This window comes from Microcebus murinus, chromosome 3 (genome assembly GCF_040939455.1).
Source record: "Microcebus murinus isolate Inina chromosome 3, M.murinus_Inina_mat1.0, whole genome shotgun sequence".
Classification (NCBI taxonomy): domain Eukaryota; kingdom Metazoa; phylum Chordata; class Mammalia; order Primates; family Cheirogaleidae; genus Microcebus; species Microcebus murinus.
In genome coordinates, this window is record NC_134106.1 from 44207008 (window position 1) to 44227202 (window position 20195).

Here is a 20195-nt window from a genome sequence, read left to right on the forward strand (position 1 = left end):
TAAAATATATTTATGAGAAAAAGAAGTAAAGCAAATGTGACAAAATGCTAATTACTGAATCTAGATGAAAGGTATACAAATGGTCATTACACTCTTTTCTTCTAACTTTTCTGTATGTTTGAAATTTTTCAAAAGGGGGAGTGGGGTAGTAACCATATCAGGCAATATAAAACTACAATCTGGAGAAAATATGAAAAGACCTGGTTATTCTTAAGATAAGTTTTTCTTTGTAGCAGCTTCCTATTTCTGCTTAAGAGCACAAGTAATACTCTTTGAACATGTGTGTTTTAGTATTCCTCTCTTATAAAGCTAAAGACCATGAAATCCTCAAGAAGGAACAATAATTTTGGTAAGGCTTCTGTTTTCACATACACAGGCACAGTCATGACAGTCCAAATGAGCTTCCTAAAGAATATTTTGGAAGAATAGCTCTAACAAGCAGATTTTAACATTTCTCAGGATCTTTGACCCCTGGAGAAACTATAAAACTCATGAAAGCTATGACGTTTCTCCCCAGAAAAATGCACACATACCCCAAATTTTATAGAGTTTCAGCAAGTTCCCCGGCTGGTTTTCAAGCCTATACATGAACTCCAAGAACCTTTCCCTAGAATGTTAAAGATAAATAAGGTTTCCCGTGTAAAATTTAAATATGTAAACAATTTCCGTTGAAATAATAGCTGCTCTTTCACAGGCGTCAAACTTCTATTGCAAATTTTCTGCTTTTATGAAAGGCAGATTTTTTAGAAGTACAGAAAGTCAAATATGGATTACATTCCTGGCTTGGGCTTCTCTGGCTGCTGTCTTATGGGCAGAAATCCAAGTTTCAAAGCTGAACAAAGTGTCTTTCTACATGCTAACTGCAGCGCCGATACATCTCTGCCCTATCACTTCGCACGAGTCTGGACTGTGACCCTTTCTCCTTCCTCGCCCGAGTCAGGGAAAAAAAAACACAGTTCCAACTTTGGAGCCACAGTCTCTGAAAAGGATTGTGGGTATTGTAGTTCTCTGCACACGCGCACTGGAGGTAGGTTAGGGCGATTTACGGAAGCTTCGAGAGAATCTATTGGTTACTATACAGAAGGTCAAAGCCTTTTGACCCACTAATCAAGGAAATAAAATAATGCTGCCTGAGACAAAGTCGGAAAACCTCCCTCAAACTACAATCCCAGGGCGCTTTGCGCCCCAAGGTGCTGCGCAGCCTCCGCGCCTGCGCCCCAAGCAGCCGGTTACTCGCGTCTGGGAGGCTGCAGTCACCAGGGGCTCTGCAGAGACCACAGCGGAGCGTCCATGGCCACCGTAGCGGAGCAAGGAAAGATGTGGGTTTTTGGTTACGGGTCCCTGATCTGGAAGGTGGACTTTCCCTATCAGGACAAGCTGGTCGGATACATCACAAACTACAGCAGGCGCTTCTGGCAGGGCAGCACGGACCACCGCGGGGTCCCTGGCAAGGTGAGGCGCTGGCCAGCTCCCCACACTTATAGCCCCCGGAGCGCCGCTCCCCAATTCCCGGCCCGCTGCACTAGACTCACACCCCAACGCCTCCTGGGGGACGAGCACATGGGCTGGGGTAACTTATCTATGCATCTTCCTCGCCCATCTGCCCCCATATCTGTCCCAAACCAGGGCATATTCCGAAGCTGCTTAAGATGCGGATGGTTAGTTTCTTGAGGCTAGAAGCCCAGGCACAAGCACACAAGCTTGCACGAGGCTGACGTCCTGGGAGGGGGCCCTATCTCTTTACAGCCTCTGCCAAAAGAAAATATTGGCGGGAATATGAATTTTCGTGACACCATCGAGTTGAAATATTAACAGCAACTTGCAAATTCAGCTTTTTAGCAATTTGTTGGTATTTCTGCATTTTAGCAGACTTTAATTGGTTCCGTTTAAACGTGCATGTTTCTAGGGTTTCTTTATATCCTTCAAAAGGTCTTATTTTATGACACCTAAGAACTCCTAGTGTCCAAAATTATCTCTGGTTACTAAGGAGCTCTCTTTCAGGTACAAGCAAAGTTAAATGAAATCCCTGTTTTATTATATGGGTAACACAGTACCAAACCCATTACTATATCCAGCATTATTTTAATGTTACTTTCTCCATGATTCTCAATTATAAATGTCAAATATAAGTTCGTTGACCCAGTTTTCAGTCGGTCATACAAAAACATCTCAATATAGGTGTACAGAGAATTAGTAACACTACTTATGCAAATCAGCCTTGTATTGGCTACAAAACAACTAAATAGGTAAAGAAAACTAAGTTTGGGGTAACTAATCATTTGGATAACTTGGATACTTGGTTAACCTCTTTTGGAAGACTATACAAATTTTTATTGCTTATATAGTCTCTAAAATACTCTGAAGATTTATATGAGCTTGATTACTGTTTTAAAAAAAATTAATTAGTCCTGGCCGGGCGCGGTGGCTCACGCCTGTGATCCTAGCACTCTGGGAGGCCGAGACGAGTGGATTGCTCGAGGTCAGGAGTTCGAAACCAGCCTGAGCAAGAGCGAGACCCCGTCTCTACTATAAATAGAAAGAAATGAATTGGCCAACTAAAAATATATAGAGAAAAAATTAGCCGGGCATGGTGGCGCATGCCTGCAGTCCCAGCTACATGGAAGGCTGAGGCAGAAGGATTGCTTGAGTCCAGGAGTTTGAGGTTGCTGTGAGCTAGGCTGACACCCACGGTACTCATTCTAGCCTGAGCAACAAAGCAAGACTCTGTCTCAAAAAAAAAAAAAAAAATTAATTAGTCCAAAAGTACAATATTTAAAAGGCTAGGGTTAATTAGGATTAATTCCAAAAGAAATACCTGCAGTTATGGAAAGGGGAAGAGATCAAGGCTCTAAAGTAGTTTGCATCTGCTCATAAAAGAGACATAGGATTGAAATCTTTAAAATAATCTGAGTTTGATGCCAATTTACTTCAATTAGAATTGGTCAATTTTAAGGTTGACAGTACTGACTGGCCTATTGGGATGCTGGACTGGACAGAATGACTTGGAAAGGGGGGAGTGGCTTAGGGCAAATGCACATTATTAGACCAAAAAAATGTTGTGGCCAAAGTACCTCCAAGGATGTTATCACATATATAAGCATATTAAACAATATGCAAGACATTAAAGAACAACACTAAATAAAATGCCTTTTGAATGTTGTTTTTTTTTTTTTTTTAGAGACATTTATTTATTTTGTAGAGATAAGGTCCCACTATGTGTCCCAGGCTGGTTTTGAACTAACTCCTGGCCTCATGCAATCCTCCTGCCTCAGGCTCCTAAAGTGCTGGCATTACAGGCTTGAGCCTTTGAATGTCAATTTTGAAATGAACACTTAAAATTGCCATTCTGAAGAGAAAACCTTTAGCCCAGACTTCAGTTTTAATGACCAATTATTAAATACTTACGTATGCGGTTATAATAGCAGATTCTACTACTCTAGTCTGAACCAGAATGTATATTGTTACATGGCACACTGAAATATGTACACTATCAGAAAAGACTGAGAGGAAACTGTCTAGTGTCAATACAATAGTCCATGATTCTTTAAAAGGAGAAGGGAGCTATAAAAGCCAGTATCTCTCTTTTTTTTTTTGGAGACAGAGTCTTACTTGTTGGCAGGGCTAGAGTGCCATGGCGTCAGCCTAGCTCACAGCAACCTCAGACTCCTGGGCTCAAGCAATCCTTCTGCCTCCCGAGGAGCTGGGAATACAGACATGCGCCACCATGCCTGGCTAGTTTATTTTTTTCTATATATTTTTAGTTGGCCAATTAATTTCTTTCTATTTTTAGTAGAGAAGGGGTCTCGCTCTTGCTCAGGCTGGTTTCAAACTCCTGATCTTGAACGATCCTCCCACCTCGGCGTCCCAGAGTGCCAGGATTACAAGCATGAGCCACTGCGCCTGGCCAAGCCAGTATCTCTTATATACTTAAATTTACTAAAATATAGAAAAGTAAAGTTAGGGGGGAAAAAACTGCACTGGCTAACAGTTTGACACCTACTTTTATTTAAGGAATCCATCCTAGTAAATTAAAGTAAAATCTAAGTACTAAACATTTTCTAAGTATATATACTGTTCTGTTTTTTAAGAAACTGGAAAGAACATTGTCGTTTTACTTCACATATTTTATTAAAATAGATTGCCAGCCTTATATATCACAAAACTAGCTGTTTCTCACCAAAATAAGAATTTAAATATGAAATATTTTTCACACGCCAAATAGAATATATTACAATTTCAAGAAAAGGAAGTGTTTTAATGCAAGAGATGATCGTAAACATTTACTAAATCCCTAACTTTTCTAGCTAGATCAGAAAGATTACTTATTACCCAATGAAAACATCCATCATGACTCATATTTCACAACACCCCCCCAATCCCATTCAGCTTGAAAGACCCTTTCTTCAGTTTCAATGGCAAAAAAAAAAAAAAAATCATTTATGTTCATTTACAAATTTACATTGTTTCTCAAGAATATATTTTAGGTACAAAGAGCTTAAGTTCTAGAAAAGACATCCAAGTATATTTATCATAGTGCCAATAGTCCATGTCTGTATGATTTAGAACAGTCACAAGATTCCATTTATTTCCCCTTAAAATGATTCCCTCCATACTCCTTGTTTTCTTTTCCACCTGCCACCACCCATCTCCATGACTTCACTACCCCTCTTCTTCCTTTCAGTAATTACTACTGAGCACTTAAGTGGGAGACACCTATGCAAACAAAAATACTTGACATGGAAAATTAATAAAAGGAGCAGTAAGAGTCTAAGAGAGGGAGCTGCAAAGTCCACATGGAGAATTAGCCAAGACTTTATGGAGGAGGTGGCCAGATGATATCCTAAGCACATAAAATTGTGAAGGGCATTCCACAATAGGCACCAGTATATTCAAAGATATGAATGTTTTAAGGAGTTATAAATAATTCAGCACAGCTTGAGGGGAAAAGTGGAAAGAAATGAGGTTTGTACTTAAGCAATGCTAAGGAATTTTGACTTTATCCTGTAGAATATCTCAACCATGAAAAACACTAAGTGAGTGAGTGGCCCAATTTTTGTGCCAGAAGGTCATTCCAGTCCCAAGTAGAAAACACAGTGAAGGAAAGCAAAACTAGAGGCAGGGAAATCCCTAAGGAAGCTACTGAAGGATGAAGAACCAGATTCAGAAGGTACTCAAAAGACAGAACTACCAAGAATTGGTGACTGGGCTGGATGTAAGGGGAAGAAGCAAGGAAAGGTAGAGTGCAAAACTTGTCACCTGACTACTAACATTTCTTATTCTGCATCTTCCTTCTTCCACTCTAACCTGCATACCACACTCTTTACCAAACTAATCTTTTTCCAAAACACTTCTTTTGTTATGCCAGTCAACCTGCTACTCAAGTGCTATAATATTCCTTATTTCCAATTTCTCTCAAATTTCAGTGGCTTCTTTTTGCCACTGTCCCCTAATTTCAACCCTGCTCTTTGGCTTTTCAAATCTGACTCTATCCTATTTCTTCACTCATCTTTCTGAATCATCTCCTCTACTTGGGGGACCCCCTGAAAAAGTCAGACACTTGGCCTGGTACAGTCCTGCCTGTGGGCCCTGACTCATGAATTATGAGTCATGATGCCCTTTTGCCAGAATAGGTATCTTTCTGATCACCTAAGACTCAGAATTCTTACTGCATTCAATAAATACATCTTAGTCCTTAAGTATTCTCTACTTATTTTACACATTAGTTTGTATTCCAGAATTACAAAATAAGTTCTTGGAAGCATGAATCAAGGTTTTATCTTCTCCACAGCACAGAGTAGGTATTCAATAAATAGCTCCTTATTCACTTTGAAACGGAAATATAGCAATAGCTACTTGACCCACACCAGTATATGTATTCTCATTGTAACATTATCTTAAACAGAATACAAGTGGCTGGGCTTGGTAGCTCACGCCTATAATCCTATCACTCAGGGAGGCCAAGGTGGGAGGACTGCTTAAGGTCAAGAGTTCGCGACCAGCCTCAGCAATAGCAAGACCCCATCTCTACTAAAAATAGAAAGAAATTAGCCGGGCCAACTAAAACAGAAAAAATTAGCCAGCCATGGTGGTGCGCCCCTATAGTCCCAGCTACTTGTAAGGCTGAGGCAGGAGGATCATTTGAGCCGAAGAGTTTGAGGTTGCTGTGAGCTAGGCTGATATCATGGCACTCTAGCTCCAGCAACAGAGCAAGACTTTGTCTTAAAAAAAACAAAAACACAGGTCAGAAACCTAAATGTCCAAGAATATAGGAATGTTTAAATTACAGTTCATCAATGATACAATATGATGTAACTATTAAAATGTATGAGAAGACTAACAGGAAAATTAAATGAGAAATCATAATGCAAAATCCCATGTGTTCCATGATTACAAATTATCTATACAAACAGAAAAGACTAGAAGGAAATAACAGCAAAGATGACACAAACATCTGAATGATTCAGGCTCACTATGTGCCAGACATTGGGCATACATATAGATAAAATTGTGGCTTTCAACTCAGCATTCTCACTGATATTAATTTGTTGGTGGATACATAGCCTTTGGCACTAGGTAGGAATTCTTTGAAGAAAAGCTTGCAGTCATTGGTTTAAGTCACCTTTGTGACTTAAATTATGGAATATTCCTAGTCCAGACTTTCTCTAAGGCTTTCAATTATTACAAACATAGATTGTTTTTTCAGTCTTTGAAATGGAAGAGCAAATAAAATTTGTTTTGGCTTGATAATATCTCATTTGAATCTTAAGATGAATGATAAAAGTCAGCCTTGTTTCCATATAACTGTTAACTGACCTGTGTTAAAAACCAAAGTGGAGGCCAGGTGTAGTGGCTCATGCTTGTAATCCTAGTACTCTGGGAGGCTGAGGTAGGATTGCTTGAGCTCAGGAGCTCGAAACCAGCCTGAGCAAGACTGAGACCCCCATCTCTAAAAAAAAACAAAAACCAAAGTGGAAAAATAAAATTAAATAAATAAATAAAATTGCCTAGAACACACGTGGTCAAACTGTCCCATATCAGAAGAACTATATGAATAGGCCAGCTCTAATATTAACCTTTCAATAGGGCAATGTAAAGTTCATTTATGAATGTAAAAGGGGTGCCTATCTTGAAGCACCCACTGCCATATGTGAAAGAGGTAAGAGCACTTCATAGCTCAGAAGTGTAAATTGCTCATTCTCTCACTCTTGAGACCTCTTAGTATACCCTGGTAGCGATGGTTCTTAAAGTATGAGCTCCAAAACAATTTCACTGGAACCACCTGGAAGTTGTTACAAATGCAAATACTGAGACAGCTCCAGATTTATGGGCTCCAGATTTATGGGATCGGAAACTCTGGAGGTGTGGCCTAACAATGTGTTTATCAAGCCAAGTAATTTTGATCTGCACTAAAGATGGAAAACTACTTCCCTAAAGGAAAGTATCCCAGGATGTCATATTTTTTCCCCTAATAAAACTGCAACAATCTTTTCTCCTAAGGGGAAAACCAGAATTTTTATTTATAATTGCTGCTTCCCTTTGCCTTTCATTTTAGATAAACCTTAGTCACTGGTGTGTTTTTTAATATATCCATTTTAAGTGAACATACTAATATACCTAATATATACAAATTGATAGAAATCTTTTAGAAAGGCCAAGATAGTTTGGATAAGGTAGATTCTCTTAAATTCATTTTAAACTTTATCATAAAAAATTAGTACTTTTAAAAAAAGTGCTTCTTATGAGCAAATGTAGTTAAAATATTCCATGTCAACAATAATTTGCTAAAGCTCGGTTACTTAATGAACTTTATTTAATTCAGAAATTTTTTTTTTATTTTTAAAACAGCCTGGAAGAGTTGTGACTCTTGTTGAAGATCCTGGGGTATGGTATAATTATTCTTTTTTGTATAACTTTGAATCATATAAATGTTGAGATGTTTCTCAGTTTTAATAATCAATGGCATTTTGTTAACTGTCATCATAGACAATTTGATCTATACTAGGTCTAGAATTCTTCTCTGTATTTGTGAGTTTTTTCCATGTTTCTCTGTTTATAATGAGGCCAGTGGGAAAAGCTGGAATGTAAAATGCAAGGTAGAAAACAAAATACAACTAAATGGCAATGTGGTCTCATTTTTGTGAGGTTTTTTAACAACTTTGTTGACTAAGAATTTTGTGATTCCCTTTGACATTAATGGAAATAGCCTCCAGAAAGCCAGACTATCACTAAGAATCAAATGGAACTCTTAACATTTGCTAAGAGTCTAATATTTTCTGCAGAAATCTAAATCAGGAATTCTCACTTTCTTTATGGCTTAATTTTATCAATAGCACCTGTGTGTGTGTGTGTGTGTGTGTGTGTGTGTGTGTGTGTGTGTGTGTGTGTGTGTTTTAAATAGGTTTGGAGCACCAGAAAACTTTTATTTCAGTGACTGTCCTCAGTTTCTTAAATATTTTCAATGATTTTATCGAGATACAGATTCAAAATTTTATAATGTGAAATTAAGGATTTAACTTTGGAAAGGACTTTGATATATAGAAATCAAGCAGCTAGTAATAAACAATGGTATAGATTAGGAAATGCTTTCATAATTTACACTATGAAAAGCATCTATAAAAAGAGCTTCAACTGGTAACTATAATTCCTAATTAAACAGTTAATAAACAAATGACACTTTATTTATGTAGAACTTTTTAATGACCAAATGAAAACCTGGTATTTTTCATTTCAGTCCCATTAGTTAAAAAAAATGACATAACTTTTTTAAAGGTAAATATTGTGCTGTTTATGATACAAAGAAATTATTTAGAATGGCGATTTCAAAATACTAATTTCCTTTATTGTTTAGTATGTTCCTCTTCTGTGCACTTTAAGTGAAGCAAAACTGCATTGACTTCTAAGAATATATGAGATATTTTCTTATATCACCACATATATTCACCTATTTTAATTAACTTTCTAAATATTAAATAGTGTATTCTTTTCATTTTCAACAGGGTTGTGTATGGGGTGTAGCTTACAGATTGCCAGTAGGAAAGGAAGAAGAAGTAAAAGCATTCCTTGACTTCAGAGAGAAAGGAGGCTACAGGACCACAACGGTCATTTTTTATCCAAAAGATCCCACAACAAAACCATTCAGTGTGTTGCTATATATTGGAACATGTGATAATCCTAATTATCTTGGTCCTGCACCTCTGGAAGACATTGCTGAACAAATTTTTAATGCAGCTGGTCCAAGTGGAAAAAATACAGAATATCTTTTTGAACTTGCAAATTCTGTTAGGAACCTTGTGCCAGAAGATGCAGATGAGCATCTTTTCTGTTTGGAAAAATTAGTAAAGGAACGTTTAGAAGGAAAATAAAACCTCAACTGCATATAAAGACCTACTTATTGACTTTTCCAAACAGAGTTTTTAGTCTTCAGAGAATTAATTTCAATGCACAATGGCAATATGGTTTGAAATGTGTTTACTTAAAAGGTGTTACTTATTTTTAATGTAGTCATGATATTATCTAAATTTATAGTTTAATTTCAAGTGTACCGAAACACATATAATCAAAAGACTGAGATACAGTGAGAGAAAAATTCAAGTTTTAATAACATAATAATTTCCTAACTATGAAATTGAACACTTGTTCATTGGAAGTGAGTTCTTCAGAAAAATACAGTGAAGTACTTAATTCAGTTCTTGTTTTTATCAGAGTAAAAAAAATAGTATTGTTTCATATGACAATACTATTTTGAAATTATAGAGAATTAAACCAAAAGTCCAATAAATTTAAGGATATGCCTTCAATATATTCCTTTACAAATCTGTAAATGTAACTATGGTTTAAAATATGCACGTTTAAAATAATGTGTGTTTAGAAACATGGTAATATAGACAAGATTTCAGCCTTGATATTGTTTATTTCCTTGTTGTTCACGTATTAAATGAGACCCTTTCAAATTTGAGCCAAAAATTGGCATTTTTTTCTTTTCCAGTTTTCTTACCCTTCACAGAAATTTTTCCCCTCCCCCCACAGAAATTTTTTTAACTACAGTGTTCCACTTCCTTAATTCATTTTAATGTCTCTCTAATCCAACTTTACTCTGCCGTACTCTACCCAATCATTGTAGTCTCAAGTCTCCAATGACCAGTTCGTGATTCAATCCAAAGATTTCAGATTCCACCCTACTCTGATGCATCAGATACTAGTGATCAAGCAGCCCATGTCACTAAGGTCGAAAAAGCTGAACGTTTCATTGTATTTCCATTTACAGCTCTCAAGACTATTCATTATCAGATACACAAACTCATCAAATCCTAGGCTTCAATTAACTATTTTTACTTGGATAGCTTCCAATCCCTAGCCTACTTTCTCAACCTCTTTACAATTATATATGCCTATTACATGATGGCATTTCATTGAGCTACACAAGCATGAAAACTTAGTATACTAAAAACAGAATTCATATCCCTTCCAAACTAAAAATAGTTTTCCCACATTACCTTCCTGCACATGATACACCTTAAATGCTGAACAATAGTTAGACCAGGAAAAAAATAAACAGGTTTTTAAAAGATACTTATATCAATTTATAAGCCTTTAAAGAATGGATGGTATTTTCATCATATACATAAAATGTAGTTGCACATTCTTATATTAAATTAAGTTTATTTTACAAAACTCTATATAACATTAAAAGAGTTGGAAAAAAATTTAATTGAAAGGCCATTAGGCTGAGATGGCTCCAGCACCTTGAGTTCCTATGTAAGCAAACTGAAGCCCAATATAAACAGTAAAACAAAACTTAATTTTTGTTTTTTATTTCTATTTGTTTAATTATAAGTTGGCAAATTTTATTGTATATACTTCTGGGGTACAAAGTGATGTTGTTATGTGTTAATACAATGTGGAATTAAATCAAGTTAATATACCTATCATCTCAAATACTTATCTTTTTTGATTTAACAAATTTTTTGTTTCTTTTTTTTTTTTTTTTTTTTTTTTTTTTGAGATGGAGTCCACTCTGTTACCTGGGGTAGAGTGCCCTGGCGTCAGCCTAGCTCACAGCAACCTCAAACTCCTGGGCTCAAGTGATCCTCCTGCCTAAGCCTCCTAAATAACTGGGACTACTGGCGCATGCCACAACACCCGGCTAATTTTACTTTTAGTAGAGGTGGGAGTCTCACTCTTGCACCCCTTATTCCCAGAAGTCTACTCTGACCACCTATCAAAGCAACACATCTCACAGAGGTTCTTTTTCACATAACCCTAGTTTCTCTACAGCATTTACCAGTACTAGAAATTATTTTATTTATTTGGTATTTATACATTAAGTCTCCTCCTAGCTTGAACATAAGCTCCATTGAGAACAGATTCAATCACTATTGCCCCAGAGGCTAAAGGAGGACAGCACAAAAATCTTTCATTTTTATTTAGTCAAACACATCTCTTTTCCTTCATGACTTCAGGAATTCCTATCTTAAACACCAAGATCATTCAATTACTCCCCTAAATTTTCTTCTATTTTTTTTATGTTTTGTTCATTTAGAATTTAATCCATTTGGAATTAATCTTTGCATACTTGCAGGTAATTCCAGGTAAATCCTCAGGTAATTCCCAATGCAAAAAGTCTACCACCTCAAGAATTCTGACCTACTAGATAAAGGTCAAACACTTCTGCAAGGCATAGGTAACCTTACCTGAACTGACCACCTCTTCCTCTACAGCACCAATACTATGCTGATGATTCAATCCCACCTTATCATCTGACCACACCAAAAAGCCCTAATGGACTATCTAGGAGGATTATGCTTGAAACGAACTTCCCCATCCGCCTAATGAACACCTACAAATCCTTAAAATCCTAGTTCTAGTGTCATCTCTCCTGGGAAGTCTTTTCTGACCAACCCCAAAGTTCCTGGGGTTACTTTCTTCTTTATAGCTCCATGCTAACATCCCTCTACTGTATAAATCTATAGCTGCGGACCCCCAAGTACGGGTCCCTAGCCTGTTAGGGACTGGCAGCGGAGCTCCGCAGTCCCTGCCACTCCCCGACCAGAAAAATTGTCTTCCATGAAACCGGTCCCTGGTGCCAAAAAGGCTAGGGACTGGTGATCTATAGTATCTGTCTCATAAGGGTTATGACACAATACATAGGTAAGAATTAACTAGTGTTTAGCACAAAGTAAATGCTAGACGTTAACTACTGTTACTATTACCATAATAGTTTGCAAACATTTGTTTGTAATAATCTCCCTTGCTAGACTATGACAGAGGACAGAAACTTTATTATTTGAATTGTCAATCTCAGTGGCCTGGCACACATTAAGCATTAATAAAAAGTGCTAAATAAATTAATATACAACACCTCACTTCGGGAACAAAGTGATTTTCTTTGGCACTGAGGAGTCTTTGTGGTAAAAGAAAAATTTTAGAGATGAAAAATGGACTGCTCTTCCTGCATTTTGATTTGGTTCAAATTTGCAGAGGGGGGGCAAGCAGTCTTTAACAGATGGAGCAAGACAATCTAGCTCTTCCCATCTTCCAGGAAGAGAATGATAATGCTCTATGGCTAACACTTTATAACTCATTATTTTGTTATTTAAAACAGATATGACATTTTTTAAAAGGAGGGGAAAGGGAAACCAAAACTTTTTGTCTAATTTTAGAAGCAATCAGACGTGATTTATGAACAACCTCACATAAAGAAACTTATCAGCTTCCTTCATAAAACAACAGCTCAACACTTCAATCCAAGGATGGAGGAGCCCATGGGGGAAATTTGTAGGGGCAGTGATGTGTAGCGCCCCTCCCCATGAGACTTTCCAACCATGCCAACCTCGGACGATCACGGTATTCTCATATTGGGGGATGGCGGATCTTCTCACCTCCAAGTTCCCTTAACACAAGGTTGAGCGACTAAACAAACTGCACGGCATTAGTCAGAAACTGCTAAGTACCAAGATGACCACAGCCCACAACAGAGGAGGTAAAGAGAAGCTTCAAGGCGGGAAAGATGAAGTGTACAAAAGCCGGATACGGAGAAATGGAAAAAGCAAAGCTGCGAGAGGATAAGTCAAAAACACCTCCACTTCTCACTTCTCATCGCTACCTCGAATTTTCCCATTTAAGGTCTCGCATCCCCAGGGGCTCACCTTTCTTCCTCCCGGTCTCACAGCAGAACGGGCAAAGCCGCCACCCTCCCATTGGAGAGCCACGCAGGTGGCTGGAGGGAGCGGCCGCCGCAGCCGGCACTCACCGGCTCGTCGTGCCGCCACTCATCCGCCGAATTGGCTGGTATGAGACCAGGTCTCCGGGAGCCCTGTCCCGGAAGGCCGCAGCATTCGCTCTCCACCACGATGCTGCGGTGGTCGGAAACAAGAGTAGTACGACCAGCGTCCCGGCTTCCGTAGGCGGACTGCTCTGCGCCCCCGGATGTTGATATGTGGCATGCCCCGGAAACGGTGGCGGGAGGCCCAAGGGGGCGGAGGCGGCGTTGCCGGGCTCTCCGGAAGGAGACGTGGCGGCGGTTGGGACCCCGGCTGCCTGGGAGCGTTATAGTCCCGCCGCCTCCTTCTCCTCCTACTCCTCCTACTGCTCCTCTCCTCTTTGGGCAGAGGAGGTTGTGGTGGCGGCTGGAGAAAGCGGCAGCGGAGGATGGAGGAAGGAGGCGGCGGCGTGCGAAATCTAGTCCCCGGTGCGCCGGTGTTACTGGTCCTTTGCGGCCTCCTGGAGGCGTCCGGCGGCGGCCGAGCACTCCCTCCACTCAGCGATGACATCCCTTTCCGAGTCAACTGGCCCGGCACCGAGTTCTCTCTGGTCAGTGCCCTCACAAAACCCGCAGCCATCTCCCTTTCTCCTGGCACTAAGGGTTTGGCCTTATCCCTCGGTTTTCTTTGCTCCCCCTGCTCCCCCGAACCTCCTCTGCAGGCGCTTGCCTTCCCCAAGCCAAAGCTCCTTTTACTCTGTGTTCTTTCATTCATTCATTCACGCATTATGTGGATGTGCCCCTCATGCTAAGCATTAGGATTCCAACGATCACAGTAGAACTTATTTCCCAACACACTCCCATCCTTTGGAAACAGTTTTCTTAGAATCATATCAGGTGCATCTATTCATCTTCCTTTTGGAGAATCAACTGCAGCTCTTCCTCTACCAGCAGCTTTTTTCCTTCAGTATTACACACCACCCTGCCCACACAACCGTACTGCAAACGTGAGTTCCCTCTCTCATATTTGTTCTTCCTCTCTTGTATATACATAGGCATACACAAACCAGGGGAACTTTTTTCCTCCAAAGGGTTTCCAAGAGGGATATTTGGCCTGTAAGATGTTAAGGACTCTTTATGGAGAATATCCTTTACAGTTTTATTGTATTACGACTATTTAAGACCCCAGAACGTGAGATTTTTATGCTGAGTTTTCCTAAAGAACATATTTATAAACTCACGGGAAAGAAAGTTCAATTTTGGGGGAGTGGACTGCTGAAAAGTCTTCCTCTCCACGTGTAGCTACTTCAGGCCAAAAAAAATCGTGTTCTTATGAGTCCATATATCAATTCATTTATTTCAAAGTGAAGTCCTAGAAAAAGCAAAAGTTAAAAGAAATTCTTGTTCCAATTACCTGCATTCATTCAACATGGGATACTATGTTATCGTATTGTTCTAATTATTATTTCATTGAGACATTAAGTGGTACCATAATGTCAAAACAAGATTAATCAAGTTAACAGATGTTATGGTTACCTTGTAGCTTTCTGTTTGCAAATATTAGTTTTTGCTTATATCTCACATCTAGTCTTTCTTCACCCCTTTGTTCTCCCATTGTGATTATTCAGTGGTTTCTGAATTTATCTAGGTAAATATTTCTCTGAGACGTCAGGTTTATTTTTGTATTAATACCATGAAATATTAGTATATTAAAATGCCTATATAAAATTTTGTCACAAATCAGTCATAACTGTAGCAGGCTTGGAATGAGAATACTTTAATCTGACTTCCGTTGTCTCCATAGAATGCACTTGGAATGAACATGGCAAATGTTTAAAGAATGTGGTCATTAAAATGGTTTACTTTTGCACCTGTGGTTTTTTTAATTGAAAACAGCACACTGATATGTGGCCCTGAGAAATTACAAACCTATGAGTACATAACTAAAATTAGCTGTTTAGAGGTTACTATGAAACTCTTATTCAGTTTTCTTTGTGGCACTGATGTTTGCTGGCTAAGATTATGGGAAAAGATCCCAGTCTTAGTGTTTGTACACCAAGCTTTCACATCTCTATCAATTTTATTTTGAAATTTTGTTTTTAATTTTATTTGGCAATGCAATATAAGCTAAGATGGGCACATTTGAAGATTTAGGGAGAAAAGTTTTTCCTTTTTTTGTAGAGATGGGGTCTCACTATACTGCTGAGGCTGGAGTACAGTGGCTATTGACAGGTATGAAGATAGTGTAATATAACTTCAAACTCCTGGGCTCAAGCAGTGCTCCTGTCTCAGCCTCCTGAGTAGCTGGGACTACAGGCTTTTTTCTCTTTTTTAAAGTTTGAGTTATTCTGAGAAAAATCTAGAGCCATTTTTCTATGAATTGACAAAAGGTCTATGGCCCCCATGCAAAAATAAGGCACAATAGTCACTGCCATTGGTCTTTTGATTTTTTTTTATTACCTCTATAATCTTAATACTTCCCTTCTCTGCTTTAATTGAAACTACTGCCCTCCTCACCTGGCACTGCCATTTTTTTTTTTTTAATGAGCCAGTTGGTTGGACATTTGTATCTAAGCAGCTGTGTTAAGTAGGATAAGGTTTTTTGTCTCTCTACCATCGGAAACTAGATTAGAAGATCTGAATCTTTCTAAGCTTTAGAATTCTCTGCTTTAAATCATCTTCCCATTCAGATATATGAAGACAATATGTAATCTTTTACAATCCTGCTTTCAAATTTACTTAGAGAAAGTATTAAGCACCAAAATGTAAATGTTTTCACGTTTACATTAACCAGTTAATACTTACAATATTCTTTGTTTGCTAGTTTTTACCATTCAGTTTTTTGTGTATATATTTTCCTTCCAAAGTATCATCTGTCATTATGTTTAATTATTCATTACTTCACATAGTTCATAGATTTCACCAAATTGAACCACAAAATAAATCTAATTTCCTATCTACTTCTATTATTAATATACTTTATGCCTACTCAAAAACTTTCCTCAAGCACTGCCCTTGGAAAGAATGTTGATCCAACTCCATGATTTACATGTCATATATATTGACAGATTGTATCGCTGAGTGTATTTTACAGCCTCTCCCAGGATAGAAGTTTTATCTCTCATCCTCTAACAGTCTTAATTCCCCCAGACCCATCTCAAACATTAGAGATTTCTCCCATGCCAAGATAGTTTTAAATTCCTTAATTTTAAAGTATCCCAATCCCTTTGATTAGTTTCATTATATTCAAATTTGACCTTATTTGAAATCACTAATAGATATTATCTCTTATGCTGAAAATACTTTGTTATGTGAAGTTTTTTGTATTCTCTGTAATTCTGTATATTCAGAATTTATTTTTATTTTCTTAAATGACCTGTTTTACAAAATCAGAAGCATTTTAGTAGTAGATCAAAATTTTTAACTCAGAAAATCACAAAAGGTTAACTTTTTCCCAGTATTTTCTATTACTAAAAAGTAGGGTAAAATTTGTTAACCTTATACCTTGTGATCTCAATAAGTGACTCACTATTTCAGTGAAGAATTTTCAGATAGAATTGCTATTTGATCTATTTTATTGATGAGGAAAGCAGCCCTTCCTAAACTAATGATAGACAAATCTTTGCATCAAGAATTCTCATCTTTCTTTGCTGTGGTTTTAAACAAGCAGTTCCTTTTTTCATCATTATAATTTCAGTGAACATTTTAGTAAATAAGTCAATATTGCTGTAAGATTCAACTCTGAATATCAGAGTTGCAGGTACTTCACAATAGACATGAATAGGCTGGGCACGGTGGCTCACACCTGTAATCCTAGCACTTTGGGAGGCCAAGGCAGGTGGATCGCTAAAGGTGAGGAGTTCGAAACCAACCTGAGCAAGAGCAAGACCCCTTCTCTACTAAAAATAGAAAGAAATTAATTGGGCAACTCAAAATATATAGAAAAATTAGCTAGGCATGGTGGCACATGCCTTAGTCCCAGCTACTCAGGAGGCTGAGGCAGGAGGATCACTTGAGCCCAGGAGTTTGAGGTTGCTGTGAGCTAGGCTGATGCCCTGGCACTCTAGCCCGGGCAACAGAGTGAAACTCTGTCTCAAAAAAAAAAAAAAAAATAGACATGAATACATTTAAGTTATTTGCTATAATCTGCCTTCATTACAGTACAGGAATGATTTGACAAGACTTCAGGCCATTCAATGCTAAGTGAATGTGAATCATGCTTTGCATAACTCACTATCATATATTCTGTTATATGAGGTAATATAGCTAGATAGTGGTATATATCTGACTTATCATTATGGGTATATATATCTGAAAAAAATTGAAAAGCATTACTAACATTATGTCTTGTAACAAATTGTTGGTACAACTGAATAAATGTTTCTATGGATCCCTTTATCATAAATTTGGCTTTGCAACTGTTACTTTCCAATCTCTTTGATTTTCTCATCGCTTATAATGGCCTTTTAAACAAGACTCTCTGGCTATAATCCAGAAGTCTACATAGTAATATTTAAAAAGTTGATAAAAGCTGATTTAAATATATTATATTAAGACAGTTAAGAGCACACAGAATATGAAACCAGTCTGCTGCTTCTAGCTATATTACCTTGGACAAATTATTTAAACTCTGGGCCTCAGTGTTCTTTTCTGTAAAAATGAGTATAATGCTTATTTTGAAGATTAATGAGTTAATAAATGTAAAGCACTTAAAACAATACTATCATAGAGCTAATGCAGCTAGTACTTATTGCTTTATTTTATTTTATTGTCTTGTAAAAACATTGCTTTAATTTGCATTTGGGTTTAAGATAACATTGGTGACTAGTAGTACTGGTTTTATTATAGTTAAGAGTTGTTAGGCCGGGCGCGGTGGCTCACGCCTGTAATCCTAGCACTCTGGGAGGCCGAGGCGGGCGGATTGCTCAAGGTCAGGAGTTCAAAACCAGCCTGAGCGAGACCCCGTCTCTACCATAAAAATAGAAAGAAATTAATTGGCCAACTAATATATATAATATAAAAATCAGCCGGGCATGGTGGCTCGTGCTTGTAGTCCCAGCTACGCGGGAGGCTGAGGCAGCAGGATCGCTTGAGCCCAGGAGTTTGAGGTTGCTGTGAGCTAGGCTGACACCACGGCACTCACTCTAGCCTAGGCAAGAAAGCGAGACTCTGTCTCAAAAAAAAAAAAAAAAAAGTTGTTAATGTTAAATCGAGAAAAGAACAGAGGTACTTAATAAGAAGTGGTTCTTTCCTTGCCAGGAGTAGCCAAATAATACATTAATTTCACAGTACTATAAGAAGAGAAAAATAGAGAATTAAATTATTGTAGAACATATATCATAAAACCTGAAAATCTCTGCCTTAGTAGTTAATATCACATTTGCTATCAGAAAGCAGAGATTTCTTTTTACTAAAATAATATCAGTTATATCAAGTGTTCATTTGAATCATATCAGATCATATGAACCAGTAGGAATTTATTTGGTTTTAAAGTGTAAAAAGCTTTAAGGATAGTTTTGTTGATATATTCCAGAAGTCAGCAAACCACAGCTACTGTACTGGCCAACTACCTACTTTTAAAGTTTTATTTGGACATAGCCATGTCTGTTTGTTTACATATTGTCCCTACACTTTGTTGCTAGAGTGACAAAGTTGCAATAGAGACCATTTGGCCCACAATGCCTAAACTGTTTACTCTTTGGCCCTTTACAGAAAAAGTTTGCTGATCCCTGATATATACTTTAAAAAGTTAGGTCAGCACAAATGAACCATAGTAATTTTGCTTTTAAAAATGAATCTTTAGGGGCCAGGAGCGGTAGGTAGCTCACGCCTGTAATCCTAGCACTCTGGGAGGTCAAGGTGGGCGGATCATTTGAGCTCAGGAGTTTGAGACCAGCCTGAGCAAGAGCGAGACCCCGTCTCTACTAAAAATGGAAAGAAATTAGCTGGACAACTAAAAATATACAGAAAAAATTAGTCGGGCATGGTGGCGCATGCCTGTATTCACAGCTACTCGGGAGGCTAAAGCAGGAGAATCGCTTGAGCCCAGGAGTTTGAGGTTGCTGTGAGCTAGACTGACACCATGGCACTGTAGCCTGGGCAACAGAGTGAGACTCTGTCTCAAAAAAAAAAAAGTGAATCTGTTTATAAATAAATTCATACATTGTCCAAATATGAAAAATACTGCATTGCATTATGTTCTAGTATCCCATCCAGCAAAATTGACAGTAGTGCAAAGTGCTGTGAATTGTTACATATAGATGGTAATTGCTAATAGCATTAATAAGTATTCAGCGATGGTGTATCTATGAACATTCGTTGCCTCTTAATGCTTTTTAATCAGCATTTTAATGTCAACCTATTGCATTACTACTTTTTCCTTTATACTCCGAACTTTATTTTGTTCATTTTTTCCCTATTATTTTGTAATACCAGGACAAAGTCTGTTGTATTCATTTTGTCCTTCAAAAATATGTAGAATATTTTCCCTCCATTTGAAAACATGTTTTAAAAATCTTCTGTGGAACTGTTAAATTAGTTTGAGGAAGCTTTGTTCTACCTGGAACTAAAGTTATTCAGTGTGATACAGTTTAACTAGAGAAAGTAATGTATATCTTTTGTTCTGTTTCTAGCCCACAACTGGAGTTTTGTATAAAGAAGATAATTACGTCATCATGACAACTGCACATAAAGAAAAATATAAATGCATACTTCCCCTGGTGACAAGTGGGGATGAGGTAAGTTTTTATAAATATATCGATAGTCCCTATTGCCAAAGATACTTATCTAAAATATTGCCACCACATACTTTAAAATAAAGTATTCCTAATAACAGGTTTGTCAATAACCCTGTTTTAGCATTAAAATATTAATTATTTTTATATTCCTGAATTCTTTGCTTTTGCAGTTCATCTTGGAAAAATTAGCAACTAATTATTAATATTTTAAATAAAAATCGCACACTGCACTTAACAAAGAATTTTTTATAAATAAATCT

The 20195-nt window shown here is 37.7% G+C and overlaps 3 protein-coding genes across 8 annotated transcripts in view; 2 read left to right on the forward strand and 1 right to left on the reverse strand.

The window, feature by feature from the left end:
* Positions 1 to 13409, reverse strand: part of ASB3 (ankyrin repeat and SOCS box containing 3) — a 76607-nt gene extending 63198 nt beyond the window's left edge. For 3 of the 5 annotated variants that reach the window (XM_076000763.1, XM_012777797.3, XM_012777796.3), the window contains exon 1: positions 13250 to 13409. In XM_076000763.1, coding sequence (XP_075856878.1) covers positions 13250 to 13272 — 23 coding nt within the window. In that variant the 5' untranslated portion in view covers positions 13273 to 13409. Of the gene's footprint in view, positions 1 to 13145 lie in introns of all 5 variants that reach the window. The other 2 variants (XM_012777799.2, XM_012777798.3) reach the window with 1 other exon arrangement.
* Positions 1200 to 10921, forward strand: CHAC2 (ChaC glutathione specific gamma-glutamylcyclotransferase 2). Its single transcript, XM_012777804.3, has 3 exons — positions 1200 to 1452; positions 7846 to 7881; positions 8997 to 10921. The coding sequence occupies exons 1-3, from the start codon at positions 1291 to 1293 to the stop codon at positions 9360 to 9362; spliced, it is 564 nt and encodes a 187-aa protein (XP_012633258.3). The 5' UTR covers positions 1200 to 1290; the 3' UTR covers positions 9363 to 10921.
* Positions 13410 to 13431: 22 nt separating the features above from the next.
* ERLEC1 (endoplasmic reticulum lectin 1) overlaps positions 13432 to 20195 on the forward strand; it is a 28820-nt gene continuing 22056 nt past the window's right edge. Inside the window, exons 1-2 of one of the 2 annotated variants that reach the window (XM_076000764.1) lie at positions 13432 to 13809; positions 19831 to 19935. In XM_076000764.1, the coding sequence (XP_075856879.1) occupies positions 13648 to 13809; positions 19831 to 19935 (267 nt within the window). In that variant the 5' untranslated portion in view covers positions 13432 to 13647. The remainder of the gene's footprint in view (positions 13810 to 19830; positions 19936 to 20195) is intronic. The other variant, XM_012777803.2, reaches the window with a different exon arrangement.